Source organism: Ammospiza nelsoni, chromosome 3 (assembly GCF_027579445.1).
Source record: "Ammospiza nelsoni isolate bAmmNel1 chromosome 3, bAmmNel1.pri, whole genome shotgun sequence".
Classification (NCBI taxonomy): Eukaryota; Metazoa; Chordata; class Aves; order Passeriformes; family Passerellidae; genus Ammospiza; species Ammospiza nelsoni.
Window position 1 is genome coordinate 51,184,426 of NC_080635.1, and position 24,387 is coordinate 51,208,812.

Consider the following 24,387-nt stretch of genomic DNA (forward strand, 5'->3'; position numbering starts at 1 on the left):
TCCATAGTACAAGCTACTGTGGCACTCCATCAGTGCTCGTGCTGTGGTGCTGCATGGAGCAGATCCTATCAATGAGTCACAACTGCTCTTTTGGGTGAGATAGAGCATAACGATCCAGTTTGCAACTTCTTTGGCATCTTTCCCCAGACACATCCTCACAGTCTGGTTTCCAGGCATGAAGGTGAATATATGCTTTGATTACATGCCCGGTTTTTGAAATCCAGTTTCTTGGAGCTTTTTTAAATAGATACAAAAAAGCTGCCAGTGACGCAAGAAGCCATTTCAAGACCAGTCCATTCTGGCCTCTTGCCCAGTGTCTCTGAAAGCACTAGAAGTGGAACACTGGGAGACTTGTTTCAGCACTAGCTGAAATTATGGACTTTTCTATTCCACGTGGGCACCTTTCTTCTCATGCTGTGGAAAACAAAGAAATTTATGTAATTTGTAGAAATAGTGCTATCTCCTAGAGAATTTTTCATCTAGCTTGTGCATACCTAGGCTGTTCTATTTCTGAAGAATCTTAACACCACACAGCCACCCACTAGGTTCCTGTCTAAACTGGGAGTCATCCTGTCACTGTCTTTCTCTAATTTTAAACAATAGCAAGATGATAACTGAAGTTTTAGGAAAAGCTAAGCCTAATGTTGTTTTGTGCAGGACATACCTGTTGCTTCTTTGGGCTTATTAATACATGCTTGTTTGTATTTCCTGGTGGGCATTAACAAGGTGCCACCTAGCAGGTTGAGTCTGAAGGAATCACTTTGCCTATCTTCACATGACTCCATAATTGTGTAACTAGGTGGCTGAGGAGAGAGGTTTCCTTTGGTATAAACTATAATAAAAAATACTTATGTAGGCATAAAAATTGTCTTGTGTGCAGTATCAGGTGAAAAAATCAGCTAAAAATGTAAAGCACTGGAGAACATTCTAAATGTGATTCTTGCTGAATATTCTGCTTTACTTGCTTTTCTGTGTCTAAAAAGAGGAAAGGTAGCTTCAATAAGTAGAGCACCACTGTGCCATTTTCATTTGCTGTAAGATACTACAGCAGTGCTACCTTAGACTTGATAGAATTATGACTTATTTATTGTATTTAAATAATGCTTAGATAATCTTCTACTTACTTCTCTTTCCTTTCCTTTCAGATACTTGGCAGTCCTCGGCAGCTTTGTGATTTGGCAGGGCCCTGCTCTTCTGAGTCAGAATCCAAGAAGAGGTCTATTTCTAAAAGAAAGTCCCATCTGGATCTTCTCAAGCTGTAAGCTTTGTTTCCTCCTTTAGCCTCTTCTGTCTTAAACTCTTGCACACAGAGCACTTAAGCAGTTCAAGAGCATACCCAGTATAAACCAGGGTATCTGCCTGGTTAAATAAGCTCTGAGAATGGAGAAGGTGTAAAAGCTCTTGCTTGGTTTGTCATCAGTCTGGGCCTGTTTTTAAAGACATAGATAACTACCTTGTTGAGTTTGCCAAAATTCCCAAATATGTTGGTTTACAGCTGAAAATTTTTGAGTATGTGCCCTTAAACTTGCAGTAAAAGAAATGTGTGGTTTTTTTAGAGATATATTTTAAAGATGAAGTCAAAGGAGGTCATAGGAAATTTAAACATTGTCACATTGAGCAGGAAGGGTTCTCAGTTCTTATAAAGATCATATCTTGTACATAAGATCATTTTCAGGATACAGATGGCCTTTAAATTTAGTTCAGCTGAGTGTTGAGATTTTTTTTAGTTAAGTGCTTGTCTGTAGGAGAGGACATACTGTGCATGGTGGTATGAGTGCTTTACCTTGTTGGCACTCCCTTTACAGAATGACCATGTTTGCATGGGAGACTTAATAGTTTGTTCTTACACTAATTGTCTTTCTCAGGAATAACCTTAAAGGATAAGTTCACTTCTTTTTTGTTCCTGGTTATGGACAGATGGTGTTGAATGACAGTGACATGCTCACCATGCATGTTGCATTCATCACTTAAATAATCTCTGTGTTGATTGTAGTATCATGGATGGGATGACGGAAGCGTGCATCAAAGGTGGTATTGAAGCGTGCTATGCTTCAGTGTCCTGCGTCTTTGCCCTGCTTGGAGCGTTAGATGAGCTGAGCCAAGGGAGGGGTCTTAGTGAAGAGCAGATCCAGCTGCTGCTCCAGCGCTTGGAAGAATTGAAGGATGGGACCGAGACAAGCAGGGACTCCATGGAGATCAATGATGCTGACTTCAGGTGGCAGAGACGCATCCTGTCCTCAGAGAACCCTGCCTGGGAATCAGGAAATGAGAAGAGTCCTGATATCAGCATTAGCGTTACCACAGACACTGGTCAGACTACTTTGGAAGGCGATATGGGACAAACAACTCCAGAGGATAATCCAGAAAATCCAAAAAACTCCCTGCCATCTCCAGCTGGACATGAAAGCAAAGAGATTCATTATAGAGAACCAGAGTCAGAAACCATTGACCAGCCAGATGTTGTTCAAAGAAGCCACACCATAGTCTATCCAGATATAACTAACTTTTTATCAGTTGATTGCAAGACCCGGTCCTATGGATCCAGATACAGTGAAAGTAACTTCAGTGTAGATGACCAGGACCTTTCTAGGACTGAGTTTGATTCATGTGACCAGTATTCCATGGCAGCAGAAAAGGATTCGGGCAGGTCTGATGTCTCAGACATAGGCTCTGACAATTGTTCCCTGGCTGATGAGGAGCAGACCCCGCGGGATTGCCCGGGTCACAGGTCCTTACGCACTGCTGCTCTCTCTCTGAAGCTGCTGAAGAGCCAAGAAGCAGACCAGCACAGTGCACGGCTCTTCATCCAGTCACTTGAAGCACTTCTTCCTAGGCTTATAGCTCTTCCCAGCATAGAAGAAGTGGATGGAGCACTGCAGAGCTTCTCTTCAACATTCTGCTCAGGTTTGCAAGCAAATCTTTACTGTCTAACCAGCATGCACACTCTGACTGCACTGTACACAGATTCCCTTGTAGGATTTCATCTTCAGAGAACATACTCAGAATGAGGAGGTTTGGGCTTTACACCATACATTCCTCCACAGGAACATACTTCATTTAAGGCAAAGCAAATTTAGTATGCAGGCAGTGATCCAAAGGGAGGTAAATCCATTGACTCTTAACAGGCTCTAGATTATGTCCTGAATCAATAAAGAAATGGAGTTTGTTGTAGCAAGATACCTCTTTGGAGGTTTGTGAAGCTCTGTTGAGAAGCTTTGTGCATGGTGTCACTAAAGAGAGGTCGGGGTTGCACCTTAGCATGAGAGAGGTGTGGGACATCCCATCACCTGTTTGCAATGACATATAAGTAGCTTAGTACATCACTGCACTGTTATTATTAGTAATGCCAGCCTCACAAAGAGGGTAGTAACAATTCTGCAGCAGTAAGCTATAGAAAGGATAGAGAAAGAGGGGGATTTGTCTTCACTCTTTTGTTTTTTATAATGTTGCTGTCTAATATGATAGGAAGTGCAAAGCTCAAAACCCAGACCAAGACAAAAATTAAGATCTGCCTATCTTCTGTTCTTTAATGATTAGAACAGTTGGGATCTCGACCTGTCAAACAAACAAAAAAAGTCATGCAAAGTCTAGTTTGTCCTGTTGATAGCATATTTAAAATGTGTGTAAATATATATTTTTAGAAGGATTTTGCTTTCCTGACAGTGGCCAAAATGAAAATGTTTGCTAAAATATATGTCTGTTTATTTAACTTACTTTACTGCGTTTGCCTTTCCTATTGCTCGTCTCCTAATCATTGCTTCATTCATTTATGCTCTCTCACACACATTAAACTCATGTAGAGTCAGAAGGGAGGACTCTTCCCATCATCATACAGCATAATTTAGATATGAAGCTGGGTGAATAAGATGATATTCTTGATATCCTGTTTAAATGCTACCCAAGTAAACCTTAACTCAGGAAGATCATAAATGGTATTCTTAAGAAACATTGGCTATTTTATATCACAGAAAGGAAATACCCTAAAAGGGGCACTAATGTGCACTACTTTCCTAATTGAGGGGCTCAAGAGCACCCTTTCTGTCACAGGGATTTCTTTTTTCCTGGAAAATAGTAATCTTGAGGTTATGATGAAAGACCAGTGCTAGACCTCTAGTTCATACCTTTGTGCACCTGTTTCCTTGTGCATGAATGAGTATGCCACTTCTTTTCCCTTTTGTCTGTAAAGTCTTTATAGAGTGCTTTTAAAGCTTTAGAAGATGTGTACCTAGGAGAATTCTACATTTTAAGGCTAAACATAGCTTTTCTTGGCATTCAGTATGAGTAATACAGTGAGAAAAGTGGAAGAATATAACTCAATTTTTGCATTAAATCCATTGTTTGTGGTTTGTATATCTTAAAAAAGATACCTAGTCTTGGGCTTAGATTATTGAGAGAGACCATTCACTTTTCTAAGAAAGCCACCGTGTGGCTAAATCTGTACTTTAAAAATGTACACCACGTTTCCAGATGGATTTTGTGAAGTACTTGTAAAAGACACCATTCAGTAAGGAATCGTGGAAGAATGGAGTTGCAAGTCACTGTATTAAGACAGCCTGGAGTTTTCATGAAGTTGTGGCTGTTGCAGGGTTGTACTTTTATGCTTTCGTAAGATCTGGGAAATTCCTGTTTCAGTTGGACACCTGGAATGAGACTCATTCCAGCTGAAACAGTCCCTTAACTTGGACCTCAGATCTTAAGCAAATGTCTATCAGTCCTCCCGAGGTGAGAACTTGTGCTCCTGTGTAGGTGAGAGAGCCATGAGTTTGAAAACCTTTAGAGAGAGAGACTTAGGAAATTTGAATCAAATGTCAGGGGGTGAGAAATCCCCTGGAGAGCTTCTGAGACACCAGTTTGATCTGCCTCTCTGAACAATGTGTAGGCCCTTACTTTAGGAGTCCTTGATTAGCACCAGCTGGTCAAGGCACTGATTAGATGATGAAGCTAGAGGGATTGATCCCATTCAAGATATACAACATTTATTCATGTATATACAACATTTATTCATGTATAATTCTTGAAAAATACATGGAGAAATTTGTCAGTTGGTTAAGATTTGAGTTGAGAAAAGACATAGATGCAATTCTGAGACCAGTCAGTACAGAAGCAGTATTTTTGTGTTTCTGGGAGACCTTATTTAACTGCTTTGTTTCATTTCTCAATTTTTCTTAAACTTTGGAAGAATAATACAATTCAGTATTTTTTCCTTCAAGCCAGGTCCTTATATAGATAGCATTTCAAAATTAGCATGTTTTCATAGGATTGAAAGGCAATGAAAGGAGGTAGGAATTTAAGGCACTGCTGAGGTAAGCATGAAAAAGCTGTAGTCAGCTAAACAGAGTTGTAGTGAAATTAAAATTTGCAATTAAGTTGGTTAACTCTAAACTTAGGAGTAAGTTAGTTTTTATTCCATACTTTTTAGAGAGAAGGTTTTTATGCTGGTAGGTATAATCTTATCTTCTGTTTCTGTGATCTCAGCATCTCACAAATGCAGTTGTTTGTTTTCCCATATTTTAGAGGAAGTTAAGGAACATATTTTTCCCCAACACTTTTTAGTGCTCAAATACATGCCCTCAGCAGATTATTGACTTTTCTGTGCACTTCTACACCTTCCTTTTTAATTGCAATCTTGTATAGGAGGTTGCACATTTTTTTAAACATTTTGATGCAAAATAAAGTAGGCTTTTTTGTTTGGTTGGGATTTTTTGTTGTTGGGGTTTTTTGGTTTTTTGTTTTTTTTTTTTTTTTTATTTTTACATACACCTCTGCCTTGAGGTTTTTATTACTCTAGCAGATTCTAGTCCCCTAGGTACATATTTAAGAGAGATAAGACAAAAAGCCAGTGGGAGATGAGATATCTACATCAATATCATGATCCTCCATCTGATAGAGTGTTAAGATGCCTCTTTGTTTTCAGTGATAAAGAAATCACTAGAACTACTGGCAGGGTACCTTCAAGGACATGGTTGCAGTTTTGGTACTAGGTAAAGTTGACATTCTGTTGACATTCACCATGAGAAATCTACCCCAAGCAATGTCAGCCTGTGTGGGTGTGGTTTGTGGCCAGCCCTATCACCCTTCTTCCGCAAAGGTTGCTCCCTTGAACAGATATTCATTTTTTAGACCCTCCCTGGAACAGTTACTCTCTTTCTAAATCCACCCTCAAACAGTTACTCACCTTATCCACGCCCCCAAAGTGACGACAGTGGAAAGTCCGAGAAGGCAGCAGCACAGAGCTTTCAAACCCTCACGAGGCAAGAAAAACATTTGCTTCTTTTCTGTGTGTGGATTTTTTTTTTTTACTGTTAATGGTTTGTTGTATTTTGTCTAAGAAGAGGTATGAGCTTTATGGTGGGAGGAATATATTCACAGTAAACCACTGCAGCCGTTAGCAAATGACGCAGCTTTGCTTCATCATGTAACTAACCTTGGAAGCTGGTTTTGTTCCATTTCAAACATTCCTGTAGTGTAAAGCTGACTTCTTAATATTCCCTAATTGACATTATATTAATGGATTTCACAGTTGATGTGAAAACCATGAAATACTGTGAGTTATGTGGGTGGATCTGGTATTTCTGGTTTTTTCATGGTTCAGACTACAGATCATGGGGATTCAATTAGATGTTGCTCATACTTGATTGTTATTTTTCTACCAGTAGGTCAGCGATTTGACATCCATGGGAAGAAGGGATTGTGCCATTGAGCATGGTTGTAGGCTTCATACAAATAGTGTTTTCAGGACTAGTGAGTCCTTTCTGGTGGTTTCTGGGTCTGACAGAAGTGCAAGTGCTCAGCCATTTAGAAAGTAGGCCTTGTATGAAATAAATAGGGCTTGGAGTTGTAACTAGTTCCAGCCAGCTTGGCCCCAGATATTTGTCCACGTACCTCTAGGCCATGGAGAGAATGATGATTATGGATTGAATTGTAAGGTGTGGAGCACTCCAGGTCCCCATCCAGCAAATGATTTTACTAGAATGTGTTTACTGAGGGGCTAAAAGGGCTGTTAATCTCATTAGCACCATTTGGTGCAGTGTATTTTCATTTAAGTACACAGGCTTTGGGTCTGCTTCTTTCCACCTCACTTTTCCAGTTAGCATTGCAGATGTATCCTGCCCTTTGCTTTATACATGACAGTCATCCCAGTAAATGCTGGTGCTCCTTGCTTATTTCAAATATAGCACGTTGTTTTGCTGGACTGTGACTGGAGTGTTCAGTTTGTCTTGCATTCTAGATGAACTACTTATTTTTCTATTCCCTACTCTAGTATGTTTAGTAGAGCAATTTCTACTGATGATTCATTAACTATTCTAGCAATCTGTTGCTGCCAAAATGCTAGGGATAGTTTCTGATATTTTTTCCAGGAAAAATCTGTGTAAAATATGAGAGCTCACATGGTGTTTTTGTTAGGTATGATGCACTCACCAGGATTTGAGGGAAACCTAAATTTCAACTTCCAGACTCTGATGAATGCAGACAGTCTCTACGTGGTATCACATTACACTTTGCTGCTCAACCTAAAATTGGCAAACTCAGATTACTACAGGAAGAAGCCTGCCCAAGCCCCCGTGTTACTGGTGAGTTGGGGAATATGGGATCATTGTTTTTAAAAAATGAAAATTTATTTTGCTTCCTTTCACATAAACCAGCCCACACATAAAACCTTCAGGCTGCTTGCTAAGTGGAGAAATAGTAATTGCAAATGAAGCTTTCTCCAAGCTGCTTATGAATCTTGCATGATAAGTGTCGTGCATCTGAATTACTCTGTGATTTGGTGGGAAGGAATGCTGCTTACTGATTGTCATTAAGGTTGCTGTCATTTTGATGGTTAAGCTATTTTCAGAATAGATTAGCATCATGTGATATGGCAAGTATTGTCTCTTGACAATGTGCATGAACATGTGTTTATCTTGCAACTGGTTTTTTTTGCCAAATACTTAATTTGAATTTCTGTAGATGAAGACATGAGAAGTTAAAGTAAAAAATAAGTAGGTCTTAGTAATGTGAAATTATAATTTTTGTTACACCTGGAATTCCTCCACTTCTTGCTTCCTTCTAGCTTTGAAAACATGGATCCATGTTTTTCAACATAGTTGCCCAAGAGACATTTTTTCAGTTTTCTGAAAAACAAACAAAAAAATAGTTTATATATGAAATATATGTAAAAAATAAAAAAGGTGTCAAAATGTATAATTATTGCTGAACTTCCAGTGTATGGGAATTTATAATCTATATAAATCTCTAAACCAAATGGAGTTTAACATCATCCTTAGTTCTGGTGTGTTCTGCAGCAGATCAGGTGCAGATCTGTGATTCATGACATTCTCTAGAGGATTCAGTGTGCACAACAGGCCTGAGCATGACCAAAGTATTCTTAGAGATCATTCTGACAAGTAATTGGAGACCAGTTCATCTGTGATGACTGTTCAATGCAGGAAGGCCCAGTTGTTGGGCAGGCCTCGTTAGGTGCTACAACTTCTTTTAATTGGACTTGAGATCCTACTCCCACCTCATGGAAATAGTGAGAGATCAGCATGTCCCATTGTCACTGTGCAAAAACTGTGATTCTGATTTGCATCTTGCATTAACTGCAGTAGGAGAGGGGAGAGCTGCTGATGTTCATGTCAGAGACAGACACAGAAGGATCTGGACAGGCTGGGCTGATGGGGCTTGGCGACTTGTCTGAGGGTCAATGAGGTAAAGTGTCAGATCCTTCCCTTGGGTCACAAGAACCCAGTGTGGCACTACAGGCTGGGGCAGAGTGGCTGGGAAGCTGCCTGGGGGAAAAAGACCTGGGAGTGTTTATGAGCCAACTGAACGTGAGCCAGTGTGGGCTCAGGTGACCAAGACAGTGTGGGCCTGTTATCAGGAATAGTGTGGCCAGCAGGACCAGGGCAGGAATTGTCCTTCTACTGGTGAGGCTGCACCTCAGTTCCTGTGTTCAGTCTTGGACTCCCAGTACAAGAAGGACATTGAGGTCCTGGAGAGAGTCCAGAGAAGGGCAACAAAGCTGGTCAAGGGTCTAGAGACCACATCCTATGAGGAGTGGCTGAGGGAGCTTCCACTTTGTTTAGCCTGGAGGAAAGGAGGTTCAGAGCAGAGCTTCTCATTGTCTACAACTCCCTGAAGGAGGGTGTAGTGAGGTGAGGGTAGAACTCTTCTCCCAGGTAACAAGTGACAGGACTAGAGGAAATGATCCCAAGTTGTGCCAGGGAAGGTTTAGATTAGATACCAGGAAATTTCTTTTCATGGACGGGTTTGTAAGGAAGAAGAACAAATGCCCCTGGAAGCATTCAAAAACATGTGGGTATGGCACTTCAGGGCATGGTTTAATGGTGAATGTGGTGATGGTGCTGTGCTGCCAGTTGGACTTGATGATCTTAAAGATATTTTCCAATCTTAACAATTCTAAGATTGCAATGCTCAGTTAATTATTTTATAACTTAATTTCTACTTCTGAAATCCCTTACTCAGAAGTAGATCTGGAGGCTGATGCTGTAGGGCTTACACTGTTGTCTTACATTTGGCTTTTACGGGTCTCTGCAGAAGGAGTTCATGAAGCAGGTCCAGTCCAGTGGAGTGTTGATGGTATTTTCCCAGGCGTGGGTTGAAGAACTGTACCACCAGGTACTAGAAAGGAACATGCTAGGGGAAGCTGGATACTGGGGAAGCCCTGAGGAGCACAGCCTTCCACTTATCAGCATGCTGACAGGTCAGTACAATATTATGGTGGCAAGACTAACTTCCAAATGTGTCTAAAACAAGCTACAATGACAAGCTACAACACTGCTTTATTGCATTACATACAGAACAGCATGTCATCATGCAATATGTGGTGTCTCATGGATTTATCAGTTGAGAAGGATCCAGACCTAGCTGTGGCAGGTATTTAAGTGCTTGATTTGGCTCATCAGAGTGGTTCTGAAGCATAGGTTTAAAAAAAATTCAAAACTGTCGCTGGGAGACAGGGAGAGTAGTTTTTTTTCACTGAACCAAAACATGTCTTATTTCTGTTACCTTCAATTCTGGTAGAGTTGAGACTTGTTAATGATTAGCTGTTTTCTTGATGTCACAGCAAAGCCATTTCAGTATGCCTGCAGTGAAGTACAAATATAAATAGTGGCATCTGATCCTGGAAGCCTTCCACAGATTAGACTCCCCTTGGTTTAGGCTTGAGCTATGCCAGGGATATGCCAAATGGCACTAGAGAGAAGCTGAAAACCTGGAGCACAAGTGCTTACAAACAATCTTTAGCTTCATTTGAGGGGAAAAAATCAAATTGTATCAGCTGAAAGACAGGAGGATGGGTATGATACTGTATTGATATAAAATGCACTGTCTGCTTTAATGTGTCTGTAATTAAAATAGTGTATGCGGGGAAAACAATAGCTTCAGCTGAGCCAATAAGTGGTGATCAAAGGCCACTGTTCTGAAAGTTTTTTGCTTGTTATATTGAGCTTAGTGTTGCTTTTAACTACTGAGCTGGTAAGAGGGAAGAAACACGTGGAAAAAATGCTACACAGATGTGGAGATGGGGCTTGTTAGAAAGGAAATCAACATGGTGTCCCTAACATTAAATTCTGTGTGAGAAATGGCACTTTAGTTGTGTTGGAGAAAGGGTTGTATTTCTTTTGTTGAGATTGAGCATACACAGATCTACTAAAAATCACATTTAGGAAATAGGATCCCAGTGCATCTTGAGGACTCAGACTGAGGTCTGAAAACATCTAAATACAGGACTTAGCAAGATTTGAAATATTATACTAAGAAGTGCAGAGATTTAAGTGTGTGGTAAGTTCTGAACTGTAATACCTTGAAATCTCTACTGGAAGTTCTGTTCATTGTGTACTTGAAGAGGGGGGAGAGCAGCTTGTGAGAGTGGGATGTCTCCCCTGTTCAACAAAACATTGGTTATACTTGGCAAAGCTTAAGGTGCCACAGTTCATGTTTATACCAAGGCTTTAGAAGGCTGCCAAAAAGAGTAACAAAAAAATCACACCTGAGAAGTCAGGAATGCTAATACATAGTGGAGCACAGAGCCAGTAAGATGTGCTTTCCTCATGCCATCTGTGTGGCAAACAGTAATCTGACGTTTTTTAATATTCTGGCAGACATCGACGGCTTGGGCAGCAGTGCAATCGGCGGCCAATTGATGGCATCTGCTTCAGCTCAATCTCCTCTTTCCCAGAACCGGAAGACAGATGATTCTGTTGTTGCAGGTACTGAGACTGTAATAAAAGTACAAGTGTGTTATCCAGCAGTGGGTTGTTATGTACCAAAAGCATATGCAGATAAATAGTGTAGAATAACAGTTTAAAAAGAAAGTATATCAGTACACGGTACATATGAATTGGCAGTTCAGCCTGCAGGGGACAAATGTGACTTGGCTTTTTACCACTAATGATAAAGCTTCTGTTGTGCCATTTTCTTGTAGTAGTAGTATTAATGTTTTTTCCACTTTAGGAATTGCTTTTGCCCGATACATTTTAATTGGCTGTTGGAAGAACCTGATTGATACTTTGTCCACCCCGCTGACTGGCCGCATGGCAGGCAGCTCCAAGGGGCTGGCCTTCATCTTGGGAGCAGAAGGAGCCAAAGAGCAGAACCAGAAGGAGAAGGACTCCATCTGCGTGAGCCTGGATGGACTAAGGAGAGCAGCCCGGCTGAGCTGTGCTCTAGGTAAGGCTGCATGGGGGATCTCATGGCAGATTCACAGAATGGGATGGTAACTTTCCTTGAAGGAATTTGGGAGAAGGAAATGCAGCATCCTGCTCCACTTTTGAATAGGAACATGGATGGTTGCAATACGCATAGAGTGCCCTACAGTATAAGCATATCTCGCCAACTTTTCTTGATCCTACTTCTTGTTGAGGTTGTATGGGACTGGGGAGGAAATGTTGGCCATAGAGTAATTGTGTTGTTGCTTTACAGGAGTTGCTGCCAACTGTGCATCTGCTCTTGCCCAAATGTCTGCGGCCTCCTGTGTCCAAGAAGAGAAAGAAGAAAAAGAAATCCAAGAACCCAGTGATGCTATAGCTCAAGGTAACTACATGATTGAATTAACCTACCTCATCTTACATTGCCTGTGAAGCTGCAACTGGAAAGCACTTTGCCACACATAAGTGGCATTTCCCTCTGTTGTTCTGCTGTACACCACTTGCTTGCAGGCACATAGGACGTGTGTCTTCAGTGCATGCCTAAGTTCTTAACATTATGTCCCACTAATTACATTCTACATGGAACTTATATCAGTGGAACAATGCATAAGCCAGCAGCATTTTTCAATGTGCTTTTTAAACCTTGTGAGGCCAGTGCAACCAGAGAGCATCAGAGAAACAGTTATTTGGGGATTTTTGTGTGTTGCGTGGTAATGTAAACTGAGTTTGCATCGCTCTCCCTGTGTGGTTTATGTATCCTTGATTATCTTTTGTCGTCATCTTCAGATATTTAAAACTGTTTCTGATTCATGCTAGATTAAAATGGAATAAAAAATGATGCCTTTTTAGCATATAAAAAGTTCTGCATCTCTGTACCACCATTTCAAACCCAGTGTTTGTCTCCAGTGACTATTTGAAGAAGTACGCAAAATTTCTCTGTTTATGTCTAATTTCTAATGGCAAGAAGCCCATAACAAAAGACAGTGTTGCACAAAAGACCTTGCTTGGTACTTAAATTTGGTGTTTTGGTAGAGAAAACAAAACTGAAAAGGCCTGAGCTTAAACAAGCTTTTGACTGCTCTGCTGGACATGGCTGAATTGAGTTGGCCAGACTATGCTGAATCAAAGAGGAGGCAGCAGCAGTGGCCAGAGGCAAACAGATCTGCTCTGTGAAAGCCTGCAAAGCTTCAAAACTTGTTTCCATTCCAATGCAGCATGAAAATGAAGCTTTTCAGGACTTCTCAGAAAAAATAAATAGAACCAAATGGTTGTAGTTCAAATAAAGATTAGTTTTACTTTGGTAAGAGCTTTTTGGTGAAATTTTTTTGTATGGAAATACATATGAAATCCACAAATGCTATTTTTTTTTTTCCATACCAAAGGAGATTTTGGTAAAAATAAATATCCAGTCAGCCATCTCTGAAGAGAAATACCACTGGCAATCTGCAACTGTTCTGTGGGCAACAGGATGTGAATTTGGGGGTGGAGGGTGTCAATCTAGCATGGATTTTCACTTTTTCATACTTTTCTTCATGAATATAGGCTCAGTCAAAAAGGATTGTGGTTTTAAAGCTACCTTAGGTTTATTAGGAAGAAATGGATTTCTCTGATTTGGTTGGGGGTTTTTTGCCTAAAATTCATATTCTTTTATAGATTTCATCACCCTGTATACAAACCAGTGTTTGTTTAAAAGCTGAAGAAGCTAATTTTATTTATTTTTTTTATGCTACAGTGAAACAGAAAGTGGAGCAGAAACTGGAGCAGATGGGGAAAGTGCAGGGAGTCTGCCTGCACACTGCTCATGTTTTGTGTATGGATGCAGTCCTTAATGTGGGTCTGGAGATGGGAAGCCATAATCAGGACTGTTGGCCTCATGTATTCAGGTACTCACCAGCTTTCCTAAAATAGCCAGAATTCAGGCCATGTTGCCTGAAAGTAAGGGACTGAGAAAATGGGCTTTGCAATCTCTGGATGTTCTGTGTAAACAGTGTCAAAGTGAGTTAACTGTCAATATCTCTAAAAGAAAAGATGGTGCTGTTTTCCACCACTACACAGGGACAAAATGCTTAGAAGCTTCAAAGTTACCAGAAGACTGTGGCAGACCCAGGAACCTTAATGGGCTTTTTAGGCACTTCCACCAAACTATTTGCTATCTAGGCACATGGGAGGCCAAAGAAGAAAGGTTATCTATATGTAAGAAGAGAGTTGTTTGAGAGTTAGAAAGCATCTGTTTGTGGTTTGAGGGAAATGTCCTGTGATTAGTGCAGGGAGGAGTTGTTTTGGGGTGTTATATTTGGAGTTTTAGTGCAGGAGTTGTTTTGGGGTGTTTATTAATTTTTTGCTTCTCCTGTGTGTTCCCAGGGTATGTGAGTACATCAGCACGCTGGAGCACACCCACTTCAGTGATGGTGCTGCCCAGCCCTCCCTTACCATCACCCAGTCCCAGCAAGCGCCCGGAGGGCAGCACCCAGACTCTGAGCCTGGGGAGGCTCCTCAGGCACTGACCCCCGAGCAAGAGACCACCCTGAGCAGCCACCCTGTCATTCAGCCAGTTTCCATCCAGGATCTCATCAAGGACAGCAGTAAGGGCAGAGCTTTTGACTTCCGTGGAGGCAGTCTGCTGTGTGGTACCAGTGCTGCCAAGGCTGTTCTCACGCTCTCCACGCAGGCTGACAGGTAAAAGCACTGCTGTCAGCAGCCAGAATCCTTGTTCCCAAAGCAGTACCAAAATGGCCCTTTCTGTGCTGCAGTGGGCCTAATCTTTGTTCGTTTCAGCCTCTTGCTTCAGTTGAATTTCACAGAAGAGCTGAGTGTTTGTCACAACCAGCAGTTTCTAAAAGACCTGGGGTTTTTTCATCTCTGCACTACCTGCAAGTACTGAGCTGAGTGTGTCTGTGCACAGCAGTGAATATGCCAAGCAAATCAAATGCATCCAAGAGTGGTGAATTTCTTTCTTGCATGTAAATTGATATGTTGTATTCAGTTAAGCAGAGTAAAGGGGTGTCTTGTCCTGACAGCAAGAGACTGATTGACAAGACCAGTGTCAGTCAGAAAGCAGCCGCTTCTGCCAGGGCTGCATGGATGGTTTGTCAGGCTTCTCCAGTGTGTCCAGAGGAGCAAGGGAGCCAAGTATGGTCACAAAATGGCTGTCTGAAATGTCCTTTCATCGTGGCCTGCCAACTGATATTATTTCTGCTATTTTTTAAGCAGCCCAGGTTACAGTTGAAAAATTCCTGGGTTTGCTTCCTTGCAATTACCTTTTTGATCCAACTGATATTTTTCATCTTGATCTCTGCCCATAGGAAGGTGTTATGTGTAAATTCAGAGCCAAAAGTACTGCGTAAACTGCTTGTAGAAATCTGACTCTGGGCAAAAAAAAATCTTTTATTTAGGAAGTTTACAGTACAGCTTGGGTCTGAGGATTAGAGAATAGCAATACTGTCATTTTAATGATTCTGGTTTCATTTTACCCTTTTACTTAAATGCAAATGTTTGTTAGGATTTAATCCCTTGTTTCTTAGGACTGTAGAAAAGTTTTTCATGAAAGGCAGTAACAGAGAATCATATTTTTGTCAGTTTCTGGATGCACTATATGAAATTTCACTGTAATCTCTGTGGATCTTCCCTCCAGTGTAACCACACTTATGGTTGTATGTGTACAGATTTTAACTGTTAAATCCTAGGAGCTCATTGCAGCTGAAAATAATAACTCTTGCTTGTATTTGTCACTGTTAGCCAAAACATAGCCCCATACTTGCCTCTGTTAAAAAAATTAACACTACCCCAGCCAAATTCAGCAAAATATTCCAAACTAGCAATTCAGGTACAGTAACCTTAGGTTTAAGTCTTGAATTAATTCATTTTTCAGGTTGGGGTTGGTAACTTCAGATGGAGCACACTGGTGTAACTCTAAAGTTAGTGAAGCTATGATGATATGTGTTGTGAGGACTGGGCATGTTTCAACTGGTGTTTTGATTACTGGTTCATAAATGGCTTATGGTAACTGGAAAAAGTGACTTTCTGTTTTAGCACTGTAGTGAATCTTGAAAGGGTTCTGGTTGATTCCACAGCAACCTGCTTTCCACCCTCCAATTAATAAAGCTTCTAGATCAAAGTCTTCCTGCAGCATTGTATAAATTAAAAAGCCCCCAATAACCAATGTGTCACAAAAGCAAACATATAGAAGCCACAAACAGACAGGAGTTTTCCTCTTACATACACATTTAAGTTTGCATCTCATTAATTTTTCAGTTAGATTCTGTTCTTTACCTACAGGCTTTTTGAAGATGCTGCGGACAAGTTAAACTTGACGGCATTGGCAGGCTTCCTTTACCAGCTCAAGAAGGCTTCTCAGGCCCAGCTTTTCCATTCTGTCACAGATACAGTTGATTACTCACTAGCAATGCCAGGTAAATAACCTGAAGATCCTGTACAGAGTGTTTTATATATAATTGTACTGCTTACAGGACTAATCTTTCTTATTACAATTGTGGGAGCAATTTTTTGTCTTCAGAAAAAGTTGAGCACTTTATTTGGACAGAGACCACATCCACACCTGCTTTGAAACACATCACGGGACATTCATTTGAGTCTTGGACTTTGGGGGGTGTTAATTGTGTGCCAGTATATAATCGCAGCTCTATTTTTGAACCCAGACCAGTATGGAAACTTGGGTCAGTCTAGACTGAAGAGAGTGGATTTAGGTTTGATACTTGACAGTAGGATAACTTCAGATGTGTTCAGGAAATGGGCAACAGAGAACAGAGTACACAAATGAAGAATGTTAAAGCAGTGGGATTTGTCCTGCTTGATTTTCCCCAACAGAGTAGAGCATGTACCTCACATCAGTCAGAAGTTACATAAATCATACAGGTTTTGTTTTGTCCTGTGGCAGACACTGGTTTTATCTGTGTCTCCAATTTAATTGGTTTCCTCTCTCCTTGAAGTGCTACTTGTTGTTTTCTCGGTGTGGCACTTCAAGATTTTGGGTTTCTTCATCTTGCTTGTCTCCAAATCTCAACATTCATTACTCTAGTTTTAGTAAATAGATTTCATCTTTTCATGTTATGTAGTGGTCAATCAACTGTCATTTTAATACTGAAATTAAAATAAAGGTAGAGGAATTAAGTGCTGTTTTTTATTTAAAAAGTGATATGTCCCCTGATTACGTCTTTTGTTAGAGATAAAAGCACCAGTGTATTTGAAATGAGAGGATGAAGTGTCTTTCCAAATGTTGTAAGAGCAATAGAAGATTCCCTTTGAATAGGAAATAACAAGTGTTAGGGGCTGGGGAACAGAAAAGCATTTTCTTATATTCTGTTCTTTGTATCTTTTGCTTAATAAGAAATACAAAATTAAATACCCAAGCCAAATAATTTGCAGTTTATATTCTTTCCTGTAGATGTCACCAAAACCTTTCACAGCTACCACTTTGGGTCTTAATATTAGTTATTTAACTCCTTGCTTAACTTTTCTGTAAGACTTTTCCAAGCATCTGTCTCTCATATGTTTGGAAAAAGAGTTATCACTTAAAGTATGTTTAGTAACCTTTAAACTTGGGTCCATCTCCTGTCCTTTTACCTACACAGGAATAGGCTGTGTTTTACATTGGCTTTGGGTTTTTTTTTTCCTTTTTCTTGCCCCCACTAAAGCTTATTAATTATCAATCACTAATCAGTAATTTCTAATTCTTCTTCAGACGTTTAGGAGTGGAGGAGCAGCTGATGCTTAGCTTCCATTTATTCTTATACTTTCTCGTAGGTGAAGTAAAATCTACCCAGGACAGGAGAAGTGCTCTTCACTTATTCCGGCTTGGCGATGCCATGCTCAGAATTGTGAGGAGTAAATCCCGCCCCCTGCTCCACCTCATGCGCTGCTGGAGCCTGGTGGCTCCTCACCTAGTAGAGGTAGGAATGGGGAACAAAAATGGGAACGTGTACACAAAGCAACAAAGCTGAGAAAGATGAAGAAGGCTTGATAGCTCTTAAAATGTATAGCAACCTTTAACATTGTCAAATCTGCTCTGTGTTGGATACACTGTGTCATATATTGCAATACTGCCACCAAAGAGTGTGCTTGTAAGTGACTGAAATGGACAGGGGCAGGGTGTTGGACTTCTGCAATACGATGCAAATTGTGCCTGGAGAAAAAAACTGAAACCACCCCAAGGGGCTTTAACTGACTCCCCCATCTGCTTATATTCCAGTCAAGGTCTGCATCCTTGCAATTCTTCCTATAAAAGGATGAAGGTTTTCTTTTCCCATATAAAGCCAGCTCAGCTGCTACCTTTGGAAGGGAAAAAGGGTGACACAGTCCAAACAAAAAACAAGATTTCACACAAGTTCTGTTCTATGGGTTTTAGTATTTAATTTATTTATATTTAGCTCTATGTGTTTTTAATTGTCAGCCAACTTTTATACATCTGTGGACCTCTAGGCAGCTCAGAGTCTCAGTCATCTGTTTCCAGGGCAGTAGTCTCCTGTTTTCATTAGAGCGGGGTCCCTGGTCACATCAGTGATGAAGCTGTTTTGAAGGTTCAGTAACCTGTAGTGCTTACCTCCCTTGAAAATGTCTGACTAAAAGCAAATTTTTTGCTTGGACATAGTCTAATCCTTCTCCTTTCCCTGCAGGCTGCCTGTCACAAGGAGAGACATGTGTCTCAGAAGGCTGTCTCCTTCATCCATGACATCCTCACGGAAGTGCTGATGGACTGGAACGAGCCTTCTCACTTTCACTTCAACGAGGCACTTTTCCGCCCCTTTGAGCGCATCATGCAGCTGGAGCTCTGTGATGAGGATGTCCAAGACCAGGCAAGTTAGCTCTGATCAATGGGTCTGTATCTGGTCTCCATGTCCATAAGAATGGTTTCCAGAGTGCACTTGGTCCACCTGAGAGTGTTTCCCAGATTCCCTTCGAATGCTGCCCTTTAATCATCTTCAAGGAATTAGGAATTTAGGAGTTAGGAGTGCTCTGCCTACCTAATTCAGCATTGTGGCAGAGCACAGAGACAGTAGACCTGGCTTAAAGCAATTAAATAAAGATTTTCTACTATCTAAAAAAATTTAAAGAGTAAACTAATCTAGATTGTCATAGTGAGGTCTAGGAATGTGTTTAAAGACATTCCTTCTGAAGATCCATCTGTATATCAGTTCTGGTTTTTGATTCTTTTATTTTAACCCCTCCTACACTGGCTGCAGGTGATCACGTCTATAGGAGAGTTGGTGGAAATGTGTTCTACCCAGATCCAGTCGGGATGGAGACCCCTGTTCAGTGCCCTGGAAACAGTGCACAGCAGCAGCAAGTCAGAGGTCAAGGAGTACCTCGTAGGAGAATACTCGATGGGTAAGAACTTCCTGCACTGTTTCAAAAATGCTTTTGATTCCCTGGGGGACACAGTAACTAACTCAATATATTTAAATGCCCAAACTGAAAGTGGCACTACAATACTCCAGAACTGTACCAAGGCATCTGACTTAATAGTTGGGGTAGGAAGGAAAGCAGATATATTGTTCTAACCTTTTGTCCTCTACATTCTAACAAATTATTTGAATGAGAAAGAAAGGTGTCAAACCTACTTGAATAATTCCGAGCAAGACAGTAGTACAAGGGTACTGAGCTTGGCTGAGCATTTGTCAGTGTCCTACTGGAAAAAGGACCGTATCCAAGCAGCATGTCTCTTGTGAACTGTCTTCCCTATTGCATGAAACCTATTGCTCTTGTACTCAGGGTAACTTAATGTGATAATCTGGGCAAGTGCTTGTCCAGGCATTTGACCACAAAGCTTTCAGATTCCTAGTGCTATTACTGACCACATTTCTGTAAGAATGTGCATCCTTCCCGGAAATGTTTGCTGTATGGAAATGTGTTAATATGGTAACATCTATTTTTTCTGTTCTTTTGCCCCATTAGAAGGCAGGTTTAAATGTGACAAGTCGCATGTAAGGGACATGGTTTTCCTTCTAAACTTAGTCATTGAGATCTGCTATGGTTGATGGCTGAATGCTGGTGTACACAGCTTTTGAAGACGATAATCTACTTTGGAAAATCAAGGCTATTTTGTTACTCTGTAGTCTGAATGATTGATGTAATCTTGGCAGTTATCAAAAACTAAACCAGAAACTAAACAGAAACCTCCACCAAAGAAGTATAGATATATAATACCTCAGAAGTATTAGCTCCTGAGTTCAAGAGCTCAAACCTGCTCCTACCATTTGAGCAGGCATAAACTGGTATTTGTCATAGACTGGGCAAAGAAGGGAGTCTGTCACTTCCTATGAAAGGCTACACAAGTTGCCCCAGGAGCAAGAGAAGGTTTTACTTTTAAGATTATTTCTGTCTCTGCCCAGAATAGAAAAGATTCTACAGATTCAGTTAATTTGTTGAAAAATGGTTGGAAAATTATTTTTAAGGAGGTGTGAGGAAGAGTTCTCATCTTGTTATCTCCACAGGGAAACGCCAGGCTCCAGTGTTTGATGTCTTTGAGGCATTTCTAAACACAGACAACATCCAGGTCTTTGCCAACGCTGCCACCAGTTATATTATGTGCCTTATGAAGTTTGTCAAAGGACTGGGTAAATATTTTCCTATTAAGTCATGATATCCCACAGAAGAGAATAATTCAATTAGGTAATATGTAGCATGGTAGGAAAGAGAGAGGCACTGAAGATGTTGAGTCCAGAACGCTTTAAAAAAAAAAAATAAATGAATACCAAGGGATTATTTCTGTAACATTTTTAATACTATCAGTTCTTCAAGTTTTTATAGCAGCAAAGATGCATCTCACTATTAAGTGTCTGCTTCTTAATTTGATCTTAGTTTACACCAGGATTTTTTATATTCACGTAAATAATAAAACAAAAAAGCATCCAAACCTAGAATATTGCAGAAATGGCCTGGCATTGTGCAGAGACAGCATGGATTGTTTGCAACATCAGGGCATGTTTTACACTGTGAGCAGCAGAGACCAGGCATAGCATGTCAGGGTGACCCTGCAGAGTAATTGTCATGCTTCACCAGCCTTCAGAACAAAGGCAAATGGTGCTGGGTCGTTCTGCACCCATGCTGGTGAGCCGTGGCTTGCCTTGATCATTAGAGTTTGACACTTTTCACTGAACTGTGACAATGTTGGGGTTTTTTTGTGGATGTAAATTATAGAACTTCTAAGTAGTGATAAAATTGAGCTTTTGGTTTCAATATGAATGCTAATTCACAGAGATGGGAATGTGAAAATTAATTCACAGAGATGGTTGGAAATAAACCAACATGTCTTACAATCTAGGTCTGTGAGCAACTCATTTTGATTTAAATGAAGCACCTAACTGCAGAAGATCTACTCTTTAATGTTACTCTTGTCTCATTGACCTATTTCACCATTGATTTAAATGGGGGAAGAGTTCACCTTGTGATGTAGTTGTAATTATAGTTATTACTACAAAAGAGAAATAAACTTACGTGTCCAGTACCAGTAGAGGGAACTCATGTTTTTTTCTGCAGAGCTTAAAAGCCTGTTTTATATTTCTTTACGTTTCTTGCATTCATAAGATAATTTTGACCCCATTGTGGTTGCATATCAAAAATCAAGGTCTTTTTTTGTATTAAAGGTAATAGGACTATGGGAAGCATCAACAAATACAATGCCACATGTGCATTTTATTGTAAAACTAAAGGATTCAAACTTCATTGGCTGTCTTGGCTGATCTCAATAGTGGACAAAACTTTAAAATACATTATGGAGGGAATAGTTAAGAGCATAGAAAAAGCAAATAAATATAGAGAAAGGAGAACAAGTAGGATCTAATAAAAATTTTTAATATTTATGTTGTGCTCTTTATGAGAGGAATAACTTTCTAAGGCAAGAAAATGTTAACGTTGATAGGCATTTAGTCACGGTCCAGATTTGGCACTGAAGGAGAAGTATTTGGCTAAACTGGAAAAATGGTTTTGAGCCAAGTGTTCTAAGGTGGACAGAACTTTAGCTGAGATGAGACAGGCAGACTGGCAGACAGGGAAAATGATGGAGTGAATGGAGTTACCCAGAGAGGAGCTCTGCAGCAGGATGCCTTGGAACTGCTCTGCTTATTGAATTCCCTTAGTGAAGCTGGACTGAGAGGAGCAGTCTGCTGATTGAAGTTAGGAATACCATCAACAGAGGCACTAGGACCTGAGGATATGTGTCATACAGTCATTCTGTGAGACTTGATGCCTGCATTAGACAACAGAAGGAAGTGTAGTATGCAAAATATAAAATGATGGATTTAAGCAGTAAATGAACTAATAGGAAGAACTTGTGGTAGAAGAATTTTCCAGGGCAGTGAGGGACAAATGAAAAGAAAAAAATACTACAGTAACTGAGCAATGCTTAATATAAGTAATTAATTCCTACACCCATGGAAGACAGTGGAATGGAGTCAATAGGGCAGATAATAGAACTTCCAAAGATTCTACTAAAGAAATATTAAATAGGCATATGTTTATTAAAGCATTTATTTATATAAAAATTTGTGTACAAACTATGACCAGTATTACTGTATTGTTTGTGTGTGGATCACCTGGTTGTCATCTAAGAAGATCAAACAAAGGATGTTTTCTGGATTCTGTTTATTAGGGTGTAACTGAATGAGAAAAGAAAATTAATGCTCTACTTACTGTTTTTCTTCTGTCCTTCCCAATGCTGCCTTTCCTGTCCCCAGGGGAAGTAGATTGTAAGGAGATGGGTGACTGTGTGCCAGGATCAGGATCTGCATCTACAGACTTGTGCCTTCCTGCGCTTGATTACCTCAGGAGATGTTCTCAGGTATGATGAACGATCTTACACAGGCACTAACCTGGCCTGGGAAATAATTCTAACCTGCAGGCTTTGCATCAGTCATTGGATGATTTGCATGAACCCTACAGAGTCTGTAGTGACCCTGATGGTAATACCCTGCACTGCCAAGTGGACAGTGGGAATCTGAGGGAATATCATAACTTCCAGGCCAGTTAGCAGTGGAAGGCAGAAAAAAACTCAAACCCAGGGAGCAAGTGAGAAAACATGAATGTTCAAAACATAGTAGTAACATAATTCAAAGCTAAATTCATTCTTATTTAAACAGTTACCATAAACAGTGGTGTGAATGAAAGACCAAAAAAAACCAAAAAACAAGAAGTTGAGAATTCTTTTGTTTTAAATACAAGAGGTTGCACCCTCTGAAATGCAGAAGCAGCTTATTTGTACCATGAAGACATATCTGAAGCTCAGGTCAAATCTCTAATAATTAGAATGCTGGCATGTTTCCTCTAATCTTCTTGCACACAACATATATTATTATCCAGGGTTACCTGGACAATTTTTGATTTTATAATGTTATTTGTATTTCTGCAGCACCTGCAGGTCTTTTTGTTGGACCCAGGCCATGTTTTTCTGAGTACAATACAAAAGCACAAGAAAGGATAGTATCATTGCTGAAAGTACTTAATATCTAAATTCAGAGATAATGGGTTGATTCAGTATGCAGACTGAGAAAAGAAGGGAAGAATAAGGCAACTCACAATAATAAACAGCAGACATACCAAACTCAACTTGCTATCTTGTTCATCTAAAAAAATTAGTAAACATCTGTGTATGTATCTAATGTATGTTCTGTCTATACACTATTTGTACCACATTGCTATTCCTCATCCTTACAAACTCCTGTTCACAGTGAGGGAGAAATATTTTCTCCTCCTTAGAAGCAGACATTTATATCTTGTTGTACCTTTTAACTTGTCATTAAAAGTAAAACAGGAATGACTTAAAAAAATCTTGTCTGTATATTGCAAGTACATTATTTACTTAGAAAGAACTGATTAAATGCTGGTATTATCCCTGCAATAGTACGGCTAACAGAGCTTTGTAGGCCATAGATGCAATCAGGGAATTGTAACCTTTGCCCTTCACAAATGAGATGAGAGCACACTCCCATCTCAGAAATGTGTTATTTAAATTGCTACTCTCCCTCTCTTTACCCACAACGTTTTACTTGTCAGTGAATGGAAGACTTCTGGCCTCTAATTGTGTTTGCATACCTTTTATTTTATTTTACAAACCTGTGTTTTATGTGATTGCTTTTACAAACTTTCCCATGGATATTTACCTCCTTTTTTTTTTCTCTCTCCCCTCTTGTCCACCCTTCCAAGTTGTTAGCCAAAATCTATAAAATGCCCTTGAAACCCATCTTCCTCAGTGGCCGGCTGGTTAACTTGCCCCGAAGAGCGCAGGAACAGTCAGCCAGCAGTGAGGATGGGATTGAGTGCATCCTCTCTGACTTTGATGATGACACAGGTAAGTGCATTGAAAGTAGTAAATCCAGAACTAATTAATTGTTTCTTCTGTGTGTTGCTGCAAATTTTGCCAACTGCTGAAAGCAAGAAGGAGGGAAAACTTCATAGTTTTATTGTTTCTTTGTTGGTTACACACACCCACATGTGCACACAGAGCTTGGAAGTTCAGGTCCTGTCACCTTCTTTGTGTAAAAGATACAGTTCATATATAAGAAAAATATAACCCCTCTCTTAGGGCAAGATAACAATATTTTGATTTTGATTATCCTGAAATTCGTAATACAGGCATTGTATATTTCTGAGAACTAACATAAAACTACTTTCTAGACCACAGCTGAAGTAAAGGAGTGAAAATCTTTTAGAGTTGGTATTGGCAGTCGTGGCTTTAACAGAAAAAAATACCAGTATTGAGTTACAGTCTACAAAGATAAAGAGTAAT

General features: G+C 40.1%; 1 protein-coding gene across 1 annotated transcript in view; it reads left to right on the top strand.

Annotated features, from left to right (window-relative positions):
• The window catches only part of ARFGEF3 (ARFGEF family member 3), a 95,678-nt gene that overhangs the window by 42,617 nt on the left and 28,674 nt on the right, over positions 1 to 24,387 (top strand). Inside the window, exons 11-26 of the mRNA XM_059468287.1 lie at positions 1,146 to 1,258; positions 1,994 to 2,904; positions 7,405 to 7,571; positions 9,541 to 9,706; positions 11,106 to 11,213; positions 11,458 to 11,673; positions 11,926 to 12,036; positions 13,384 to 13,534; positions 14,013 to 14,327; positions 15,927 to 16,060; positions 17,412 to 17,557; positions 18,281 to 18,460; positions 18,848 to 18,992; positions 20,099 to 20,221; positions 22,340 to 22,443; positions 23,805 to 23,949. Coding sequence (XP_059324270.1) covers positions 1,146 to 1,258; positions 1,994 to 2,904; positions 7,405 to 7,571; positions 9,541 to 9,706; positions 11,106 to 11,213; positions 11,458 to 11,673; positions 11,926 to 12,036; positions 13,384 to 13,534; positions 14,013 to 14,327; positions 15,927 to 16,060; positions 17,412 to 17,557; positions 18,281 to 18,460; positions 18,848 to 18,992; positions 20,099 to 20,221; positions 22,340 to 22,443; positions 23,805 to 23,949 — 3,235 coding nt within the window. The remainder of the gene's footprint in view (positions 1 to 1,145; positions 1,259 to 1,993; positions 2,905 to 7,404; positions 7,572 to 9,540; positions 9,707 to 11,105; positions 11,214 to 11,457; positions 11,674 to 11,925; positions 12,037 to 13,383; positions 13,535 to 14,012; positions 14,328 to 15,926; positions 16,061 to 17,411; positions 17,558 to 18,280; positions 18,461 to 18,847; positions 18,993 to 20,098; positions 20,222 to 22,339; positions 22,444 to 23,804; positions 23,950 to 24,387) is intronic.